At 33.7% G+C, this 11,963-nt stretch overlaps 1 protein-coding gene across 1 annotated transcript in view; it reads right to left on the reverse strand.

Moving 5' to 3' along the window:
• The window catches only part of AGTPBP1 (ATP/GTP binding carboxypeptidase 1), a 170,597-nt gene that overhangs the window by 16,126 nt on the left and 142,508 nt on the right, over positions 1 to 11,963 (reverse strand). The window contains exons 24-25 of the mRNA XM_082843606.1: positions 10,773 to 10,949; positions 6,676 to 6,836 (exon numbers count right to left, since the gene is read on the reverse strand). Coding sequence (XP_082699732.1) covers positions 6,676 to 6,836; positions 10,773 to 10,949 — 338 coding nt within the window. The remainder of the gene's footprint in view (positions 1 to 6,675; positions 6,837 to 10,772; positions 10,950 to 11,963) is intronic.

Here is an 11,963-nt window from a genome sequence, read left to right on the forward strand (position 1 = left end):
AACAGAGTCAATAAAAATGAAGAATTAGGGGAATATGTTCCAAACAAAGAACAATAAAAATATCCAGAAGCAGATCTTAATGAAATAAAGGTAAGTGATTTACCTGATACAGAGTTCAAAATAATGGTCATAAAGATGCACACCAAAGTTAGGAGAGTAATGCGTGAACAAAGTAAGAACTTCAAAGAAGAGATAGAAAATATTAAAAATTCCCAAACAGAAATGAAAGAGCTGAAGACTACAATAACTGCACTGAAAAATGCAATACGACGGTTTCAACAGCAGACTAGATCAAGTGGAAGAAAGCATCAGCAAACCTGAAAACAGCAGTGGAATTTTTTCAAACAAAGGTGCAAACAGAAATAATGAAAGAGTGAAAATAGCTTAAGATATGCATTATAGGGGTTCCAGAAAGAGAGCAGAGAAAAGGAGGCAGAAAGGTTATTCAAGAATTAATGGCTGTAAACTTCCCTAACTTGGGAAAAGAAAGAGACATCAGACAGCTGGATCTAGGAAGCCTAGAAAGTACTAAAACAGATAAATCCAAAAGGACCCACACCAAAACACATTATAATTAAATCATCAAAAGTTAAAGACAAGGAGAATCTTCAAAGTAGCAAGAGAAAAAGAAACTCATTACATACACAGGAACCCAGATAAGACCATATAAACAGATTTTTCAGCAGAAACCTTGCAGGCTAGAAGGAAGTAAGATGATATACTCAGAGTTCTGAAAGGAAAAACTTGCCAATCAAGAATACTCTACCTGGCAAAGTTGTCCTTCAGAACTGAAAAAGAGATATAAGTTTTCCAGATAAACAAATGATGAAGGAGTTCATCAACACTAGACCAGTCTTAAAAGAAATGCTAAAGGGAGTTCTTCAAGCTGAAACAAAAGGATACTAATTAGTAACAGGAAAACATGAAAGTATAAAACTCACAGGTAAAGGTAAATATATAGTTAAATTAAAAATATTCTAATATTGCAATGGTGATGGGTACATCACTTATAAATCTAGTTTGCAGGTTAAAAGACAAAAGTATTAAAAATAAATGTAATTACAATAATTTGTTAATGGATATACAATGTGAAAAGATACAAATTATAACATTAAACAAAATGTGAAGGAAGGGGAAGTTTTGGTATGCATTTAAAGTTAAGTAATTATCAGATTAAAACAGACTGTTTATATTTAAAATGTTTTACGTAAGGGTGGTGGCCTTGGCAAAAAAGAAAAAAAAATGTTTTATGTAAGCCTCAATGCACTGCCAAAACCTATAGTAGATACACAAAAGATAAAAAATTCAAAGCATACCACTATCGTAAGTCCCCTACATACAAACAAGTTCCATTCTGAGAGCACGTTTGTAAGTCCAACAAAATTAGCCTAGTATCTAACTAGCACAATCAGCTATATTGTACTGTACTGTAATAGGTTTATAATATTTTTCACACAAATAATACATAAAAAACAAACAAACACAAAAAATAAAATATTTTTAACCTTACAGTACAGTACCTTGAAAAGTACAGTAGTACAGTAAAACAGCTGGCATACAGGGGCTGGCATCGAGTGAACAGGCAAGAAGAGTTACTGACTGGAGGAGGGAGAGGAGAGATGAGAGATTATAGAACTGAAGGATCATCAGCAATGGGAGACGGAGGGCAAGCTGCAACTTCACTCATGCCTGACGCTGATGACATAGGTTCTGGTTCCTTGCTGGATTCAATTCTATCTACCCTCCTGAAAAAATGATCCAGGGATGTCTGGGTAGTAGCTCTTTTTTTCTCATCATAGATGACACAGCAGCACTGGATTGCATTCTGAACGGCTGCTGCAAACTTCGTGTACTATTCTACATTCGGCTCCTGTGCCTCAAAACTAACAGTGCCTCCTCAAATAAAGAAAATCCCCTTGCCATTTCCTGTGTTGTGAATCTCTTTGGTTCTTCAGTTACTTCTTCTTCTTGTCTCTCTTCATCCTTTCTCTGGGTCTCCAATTCCATCAGGTCTTCATTAGTAAGCTCCTCATGTTGCACAGCAAGGAGTTCAATGAAGTCGTTCCCTTGCAGATCTAGCTTGAAATAAAGATACTGTACTACTGTACTCTATACAGTACTATACAGTAAAGAACACAAAAGCACAACCACTTGTAAAGGATGCACGCAGATGACAATGTACACCAGACACATGAACTAACTTACATGATTGGACATGTGAACACACGTTTCCATCTTTGAAAGTTTGCAACTTTAAGGTTCGTGTGTAGGGGACTTACTGTACAGAAAATTATCAAATCACAAAGGAAGAGCGCAAGAGAGGAAGAAAGAAACAAAGGAATTACAAAATAACCAGAAAACAATTAAAATGACAACAGTAGGTCCACACCTATCAATAATTACTTTAAATGTAAATGGACTAAATTCTCCAATCAAAAAACAGAGTGGCTGAATAAATAATAAAAGAGACCCAACTATATGTTGCCTACAAAACACACCTCAGTTTCTCAGTTTTAAGGACACACATCAACTGAAAATGAAGTGATGAAAAAATAAATTCAATGCAAATAGAAACCAGAAGAAAGCAGGAGTAGCTATACTTATACCAGAAATAAAAGACTTTAAGCCAAAGACCAACAAGAGAAAATAATAAGGTCATTACATAATAATAAAAGGATTGGACTTCCCTGGTGGCACAGTGGTTCAGAATCCGCCTGCCAACGCAGGGGACACAGGTTTGAGCCCTGGTCCGGGAAGACCCCACATGCCACGGAGCCACTAAGCCCATGCACCACAACTACTGAGTCTGTGCTCTAGAGCCTGCGAGCCACAACTACTGAGCCCATGTGCCACAACTACGGAAGCCCGCGTGCCTAGAGCCCATGCTCCACAACAAAGAGAAGCCACCGCAATAAGAAGCCAGTGCACTATACGAAGAGTAGCCCCTGCTCGCCACAACTAGAAAGGAAGCCCGCATGCAACAACGAAGACCCAATGCAGCCAAAAATAAATAAACAAATAAATAAATTTTAAAAATAATAATAATAAAAGGATCAATTCATCAGGAGGATATAACAATTGTAAATATTTATGCACCCAACATAGGAGCACCTAAATATATAAAGCAAATATTAACAGATCTGAAGGAGGGAACAGACAGCAATATAAGAATAGCAATGAACTTCAAACACCCACTTTCAACAATGGATAGATCATCCAAGACAGAAAATCAGGCTAAAAAAAGCCACTGGAATTAAACTACACATTAGACCAGACGGACCTAACAGATATATAGAACATTCTATCCAACAGCAAAAGAATACATAAACACACATGGAACATTATCCAGGGTAAATCATATCTTAGGCTACAAACAAGTCTTAATAAAGTTAAGAAGACTGAAATCATATTAAGCCCAACCACAATATAAAACTAGAAATCGATTGGGAATTCCCTGGTGGTCCAGTGATTAGGACTCTGTGCCCTCACTGCTGAGGGCCTGGGTTCAATCCCTGGTCAGGGAACTAAGATTCCACAAGCCGTGTGGTGTGGCAAAAAAAAAGAAAGAAAGAAAGAAAAGAAAACTAGAAATCAATTAGGAAAACTGGAAAATTCACAAGTACATGGAGATTACACAACATGTTCCCGAACAACCAATGAGTGAAAGAGAAATCAAATATTTTGAGAGAACTAAAAATGGAAACACAACATACCAAAACTGATGAGATGCAGCAAAAGCAGTTTTCTAAGAGGGAAGTTTATAACAATAAATGCCTGAAAAAAGCAAGATCTCAAATAAACAACCTAATTTTACACCTCAAGGAACTAGGAAAATAAGAACAAACTAAGCCTAGAGTTAGCAGAAGGTAGAAAATAACAAAGATCAAACAGACATAAATGAAATAGAGACTAAAAAGAAAAAAAAGATCAATAAAATTAAGAGCTAATTTTTTTTTAAAGATAGAATAGACAAACAGTGAGACCTTCCAAAAAAAAAAAGAGAGAGAAATTATAAATGAAACAGGAGACATCACATCAGATACCTCAAAAATACAAAGGATCATAAGAGACCACTATGAACAAATATACACTAACAAACTGGACAACCTAGAAGAAATGGAAAAAATTCCTAGAAACATACAAGCTACCAAGACTGAATCATGAAGAAATTAACAGAAAATCCGAACAGACCAATTACCTGTGAGGAAACTGAATCAATACTCAAAAACCTTCCAAGATAACCCCAAGACTAGACGGCTTCAATGATGAATTTTACCAAACATTTAAGCAAGAAATAATAGCAATTATTTTCAAACTCTTCCCAAATTAAAAGAGGAGGGAACAACTCCAAATTCATTTTACAAGGTCAGCATTACCCTGATACCAAAGTCAGAGAAGAAATTTTAAAAACAAGAAAACTATTGGCCAATATCCCTGATGAACTTAGATGCAAAAATCCTCAATAAAATGTATTAGGAAATCATATTCGACAATACATTAAAAGAATCATACCTAAACCATGATCACCTTGCACCCTGAGATGCAAGGATGGTTCAACATATGCAAATCAATCAATGTGATACACCACATTAACAAAATGAAGGACAAAAATCATATAATCATCTCAATAGATGCAGAAAAGCATTTGACAAAATTCACCATCCATTCATGATAAAACTCAGCAAACCAGCGTAATAAAGGCAATATATGACAAGCCCACAGCTAATGTCATACTCAACGATGAAATACCAAAAGCTTTTCCTCTAAGATAAGGAACAAAACAAGGATGCCCACTCTCACCACTCTTATTCAACACAGTACTGGCTTGAGCAATTAGGCAAGAAACAGAAATAAAATGCACCCAAATCAGCAAGGAAAAAGTAAATTTTCTCTATTTGCAGTAGACAAGATATCATATAGAATCCCTAAAAACAGCACAATGTTAGAAGTAATAAATGATTTCAGTAAAGCTGCAGGATACAAAATCAATATACAAAAACCAGCTGCATTTCTATACACTAACAATGAAACATCAGAAACAGAAATCAAGAAAACAAACTTACTATAGCATCAAAAATAATAGTTAGGAATAAATTAACCAAGAAGGTGGAAGATCTGTACCCTGAAAACTGTTAAGACACTCTACTCTTATGTTCAAAGCAGTATTATTCACATAGTCAAAGTATGAAAACAATCTAACTGTCCATTGATGGATGAATGGATAAAGAAAATGTGGTATATAGATATACAATGGAATATTCAGCCTTAAAAAAAAAAAGGAAATCCTTTCATTTGCTACAGCATGGATGAAACTGGAGGGCATTATGCTAAGTGAAATAAGCCAGACAAAGACAAATACTGCATGGTGTCACTTACACATGAAATGTTAAAAAAATAAAAAAAAGAATTGGAACAACTCAGAAACAGAGTAGGAAAGTGGTTGCCAGGGGATATGGGGCAGACAGAGGACGCAATAGGGAGAGGTTAGTAAGAGTGATACAAACTTTCAGGTGTTGAGATGAATAAGGTCTGAGGAAGTAATGTATAACATGGTTATACTAGATAACACTAGATTGTATAATTGAAATTTGCTAGGAGAGCAAAACTGAAAAATATTCCCTCACACACAGACACAAAGGTAAACATGTGATGTGATGGATGGGTATGTGAATAACTCAATGGGGTAAATCCTTTCACAATGTATACATATACCAAATCATCACAGTGTACACTTTAAATATCTTACAGTTTTATTTGTGAATTTTACCTCAAAAAGATGGGGCGGGGGAAGAATACATGAAATAACTTGAAAGTAGGCTTCTAAACATCAATGAGAACAACTTTATTTATACTTATTATAAATAAATATATTTATTTCCATTATCGTTTAGCACGTGTTTTGAAATATAGAGAATGCAGAGGATCACTGCCTCAATTATCACATTATATAAGAATCGAGTTCTAATTAATGTTTTACTACACTTAAAACTACTAAATTGATATATATATGTAACATAGCTTGGCAATAAATTAACAAATCTGATGTCAATGTCCAACAATAAAAATCAGGTAGGTTCTATAAAATGGGACTATTCCTACCCATATGTATGAAACTATAAAATACTAAACGCTGCTACTATGATTAAGAATTGTGATACTAAATTATCTCTGAGCCAATAACTGATCAAATTTTACATACACTGAATTTTAGGAGCAAAAGTTTACCTACTCAGAAGGATACTACTTGGCAGATGTAGTTATATTTTCAGAGGGATATTAAATTAGCTGTTTCTAGTAGATGTAACCAGAAGGTGACTGGAAAGCCATCTGATATTTGTAGATTATCAACAAAATAAAATTTCTTTTGAACTATGAATCTTGGCTCCAAGCCTTCTTAATTTACATACTATCTGATATAAGTAACTGTTTTCCACACTGCTTATTTTTAAGTTAAAAGTAAATCATTAAGATCACTAAAACAGCATTCCAAATATAAGGATATTTCATTAAAATTTTATCCAAATACCAATGTTAAAAGAAGCAAGACTTATGTATATTAATTCTAAAAATGCTCCTGGCTGTCAAAATCTCTGTGCCTTTCCTCTGCATAACTAATTTAATGAAGTTCAACAATATACTACCATATAACAAAAGAATAAGACAAGTATGTCTTACCTAGTTACTTTGCAGCTCGATTCAATCAAGTCATTTTCAAAGTCAAGCAGGCTAGAAGGCAGATTATATTCCAGTGGGGATGTCAGTCTTTTCAAACGCAATAGACCAACACAAAATTTTGCTCCCATCTCTTCCAATTCTCGAGTACCAATCTGTAAACCCTAAAAATAAAGAAATAATAAACATGTAACCAGGACATTTGCTATCCTCTGGCTATATCTCATTTAAATTACATAAAAGGAATTTGTAACTATATTAATAAAATAAAAGGCTGGCACTTTGTATGAACCTAGGACTCATAAGCTCAGTGTCTTAATAACATAAGATTATTTTAAGTCACAAAGGAAACTGTCTTAAAAAACCATTTCTAAAATGTCTATGCTCATTCACTGCGTGCAAACTATTTTCACCAACACACTGGGGAGGAAAAAACAGATAAACATCTTGTGGTTAAGTTATTCTTGGAGCTCATGAGTGAAATTATATTTTTACAAGATCTTGCTAGTACTTCTTGTAATCTACTACTTGTATGCCGATGTTGAAATATTATAGTGCTACCATCAAGGCTCCAATTTGTATACTTGAACATTACTTTATACATACTTTTCCTGAATGATAAAAAGAAATTGCTGAGTAAAAAACAAACAAAAGGAAGGTAACTATGTCAAAAAATAATCAGACGAATCTAAGCTAATGAGGCAGCAGTAAAATAAGTTCTTATGTTCCATGTCAGTTAAGAACGCCCGTTTCAAGGTTGGTCTACTAATGCAAAAACAAAATTTTACCACAACCCTGTTTTAACCAATAGTTTCTCAATAAACAATATATACAGTTTACCAAAAGTTAAACATTACCAAATAAAAGGATAAAAATGGACTGTAAATCAAGACGTTGCTTATCATTTAATTCTCAGATAAAAATGAATCTCTAAAATAAATGCAATCCTTACACCAACAAAGGTTGCAGGCGTAGATGAGAGCAGACTAGACTTTCAATGACCAGACTAAAAGCACACAGTAACTGAAGAGATAAATTATAAAAACTGTTATTTACTCTACATAACACATGCCTTCATAATAATGATTGACTGATTGTTTAAATAGTTTGGCCATCTCCAAATATTCTAAGAAATGTGACCTAACTGACTTAGAAAATGCATTTGTCTTCTTAATCTAAAAGCTTTAGAAAGGCTATGCCTATTTCTGAATTAGCTCATCAAAAATAAAAATAAAGAATATTTGATGTAAGAACATTCTTGAGGGTGAAGAGGTTTGTTTCTTAAAATATTATTAGACTTACACAACTTATTAGCTAATATTAACAAGTTTGAAAAGTATACGTTATGTGTAGGGGGGAGGATGGGGGTATATGGGAATTCTGTAGTTTCCACTCAATTTTTCTGTGAATATAAAACTGCTCTTTAAAAAGTTTATTGGGACTTCCCTGGTGGTGCAGTGGTTAAGAATCCACCTGTCAACGCAGGGGACACGGGTTCGAGCCCTGGTCCGGGAGGACCCCACATGCCGTGGAGCAACTAAGCCCGTGCGCCACAACTACTGAAGCCCCCATGCCACAACTACTGAAGCCCACAGGCCTACAGCTCGTGTTCCACAGCAAGAGAAGCCACCGCAATGAGAAGCCCGTGCACCGCTATGAAGAGTAGCCCCCACTCGCCGCAGCTAGAGAAAGCCCGGGTGCAGCAACGAAGACCCAACGCAGCCAAAAATAAATAAATAATATTAATTTTAAAAAACTTTAGAAAAGTACATGTTATGATCAAAGCACTGAATTTTAGATGTAAAAAACTTAGCTTATTATTAGTAGTAAGACATACTTCTCTCCATAGGAGTTTTAAATCAGTGTAACTCTATCAATGGAAATCACGTAAAGTATATATATATGTCAATGTAAATCGTATAAAAGAGAAATGACTATATGTTAGGTATCTATTTTATTTTTAAAATTTTATAAATAATTTTTAGAAAACTCGTCTAATGTTTTACGTTTCAAAATATATTTTAGCAATTTTTAAAACGTAGTTTTTTCAATGACTAAATAAATTTATCAAAACACAAAAAGAACATTTAAAAAAATCCAATGAAAGTCTATCAGTAGAATCCAAATATAGTAAGAAAGTGCTACTATTATTATGCAACAGATGATTTCAAGGGGCATGCAAGTCTCAGCTTCCCTGACTTCTTCTCTCCCTACTCCCAGAGACTAGTTTCACAGACACGGATACTTTAATTTACCTTCTCCAGCCGGACTGCATCTCTTTAAGAACAGATAATTTATAGTCTATTTCCCTAAATCATAGGAACTACCTATGGTCCTTTACAAAAATGACTGTCAAGCTTTTCTCCATCCCACACACTTACAGTCCACTAAAGCAATGATTAGGAGGCAGGGTCTGTGGGCTGGAGTGCTCATGCTCCTCTCTTACCACAATCGCGCCTTTGGTAGTCTAAAAGACACTGTTTTACAATATTTGAAGAGATTTCAAAATATAGCACATTTTGGAAGAATAGTATACTGTGGTCAACCTAAATCTTAGGGAAGAGTCACTTTACAGAAAGAACTAAAATTTCACTAAGTTCTACCCATCTAGGCCCCCAAAGTTTGAAGGCCAGTTGCAAAATCTATACAATTTTCTTCCAGTTTGTTACAGACTGGAAAAATCATTTAAGCTCTCCACTTGAACATTTTGGCATCAATCATAATATGTTTACATTTTTAATACTAACCAATTGGAAGATTTTTAACTCTTTCTAAACATAAAGTTATAATCACTTTTATGTGACATATATGAAAATCACTATGAGATTCAGATTCCTCTTGTCCATGTCAAAAAAAACAAAACACAACAAAACAGAATGAGTGGAATAATTAGCATGACACCTGAAAAGCTTTTTGTGGCCAAGGCAAGAAAAATAAATATCCGGGTTTACAGTTGCTTACCTAAGGTCCAATTCATCGCCTTTTAAGTTCTCAATCTTTTGTGGTACATACATACAATGGAATATTACTCAGCAATAAAAAAGAACAAAATAATACCATGTGTAGCAACGTGGATGGACCTAGAGATTGTCATACTGAGTGAAGTAAGTCAGACTGAGAAGAATAAATATTGTATGATATCACTTATATGTGGAATCTAAAATAATGGTACAAATGAACTTATCTACAAAACAGAAATGGAGTCACAGATGTAGAAAACAATCTTATGGTTACCAGCAGGGAAACGCGAGGAGGGATAAATTGGGAGATTGGGATTGACATATACACACTACTATATATAAAATAGATTAACTAATAAGGAACTACTGTATAGCACAGGGAACTCTACACAGTACTCTATAATGACCTATATGGGAAAAGAATCTAAAAAAGAGTTGATATATGTATATGTATAACTGATTCACTTTGCTGTACGCCTGAAACTAACAAAACATTGTAAATCAACTACATTCCAATAAAAAAAATTTTTTTTAAGTTCTCAAACTTTAAAATTAAAAAATTCAAAGTCACCTAACATTTAATTACTCTTAAATTTCAAAAGTAAAGTCTGAACTCATTGTTTCCCATAAAAGGCTATGGTACCATAGGAGGAGGAGAAGAGGAGTCTTAGTAAAGAAAAAAAAAATTAGTGAAGGAATATGCATTTAAAAGTCACACACACACACAGTCTAAATTAAAAGAACTTAGTGTAATGTGTTTATTTCTAAATGCATAAATATATATTTACATCTAATAAATTAAAATGATAGAACATTTTATTAATGATGTACTACTTGCACAGCTCATTAAAAATTACTAACCGTTATTTAAATGTGTATTACAGCATGCTTTCTTAATGACTGTAAATAGACTCAACCAAGATTTCATAAGGATCCAAAGCAAGCTATTTAGTTCAGAGAAGTTAAGAAAAAACAAAACAAAAAACTGTTCTTAAGATCGCATATAATTCAATTCCATTATTGCAAGTTACATTTAGCTCAGTATAACAAACATATCATTTAATACATACTTGAAAACTACTAGAGCATATATGGAAGACTTGAAAGATTTTTATGGCTGGAAGTCCTGAGATGTTTTACCTTATATTTTCCCTGATCACAGCCACACAAAGTACTCTCCATGGTATAGCTTCTTTGTACTCCTATCTCTCTCCAAACTACAACACGTGCTGTAGATTCTTTAGATTTTTCTACTACGAAGCTACAGCTGCTCATGCAAAATGCTGGGGCAATATGGCTCAGAATCTTAGGCAAAGTCTGCAAAGATAAGAATGATAAAATATTTCAAGAGCTTTCTTTTTTTGTCATTTAAAATTATTTTAACTTCTAAATTTTGAAAAATTTTGATGAAAGCATAGTCATTAGAGCAGTCACATGGATCTTCTTCCTATATCCCTTGCCATTCAAAACACTGAAAGAATCCTTACTAAATTAGACTTTTCTGCTTTCCTAGACAAATATTAATCAGAAACTAGAATGAACGAAAGGATAATATTCATAGTACCAACCAATAAATGGAATAAAACCATGTAAAAAAGACATGTTTTAAAATACGAAAACATATTTCAAAAAATGAAGAAACTTTAGTCATGAAGATGGCTTGACTAAGAGATTTAACACTGTAAACGTCAATCACCCCTGAATGAAACAATAAAACTAAGACAGTCACAGTCTAAATGCCCACAACATTTTTGCAACTTAAAATTATTCTCAGGTTCAGGTGAAAATGAAATATAGCAGCATACCCTGGGGACTTCTGAAAGAAAAGGCTGTGACTGGAGAAATAATCTGACAGATAATTACATATCTAACATTAGTTAAATGATGATACGGGTATAGGAATACATGCATCTTTAGAAAGAGAGTTCAGAATTAGAACCAAAGGTATTTGTTAAAATTAGTATTATCATTGGTGAGGAACATTGATCATTCACGAAAAGCTGACACAACTGGTCAGCCACTGAGAAAAACCAGCTGAAGTCACTCTCCATTGAATTAACTCTAATTAGATTGTGAATTTAGATTTTAAATTAATAAGTTAAATTTTTATATGAAACTACATCTTAGAATGAGAAGTCTTTCTAAGCCTCAAACCCCAGAAGCACCTTAAAAAAAAATCAACAAATATGATAAGAGTTTTAAATCACTACACATCATAAACAAAAATTTTAATATAAAGAGTATACTTATAAAGTTATTTTAAAACAATAATTAGATACTTGTACAAAAGTAAGCAGAGAATATGAGAAAAGGCTATTTTTAAAAAAGAGA

This window comes from Leucopleurus acutus, assembly GCF_964270905.1.
Source record: "Leucopleurus acutus genome assembly, chromosome: 7".
Taxonomy (NCBI): Eukaryota; Metazoa; Chordata; class Mammalia; order Artiodactyla; family Delphinidae; genus Leucopleurus; species Leucopleurus acutus.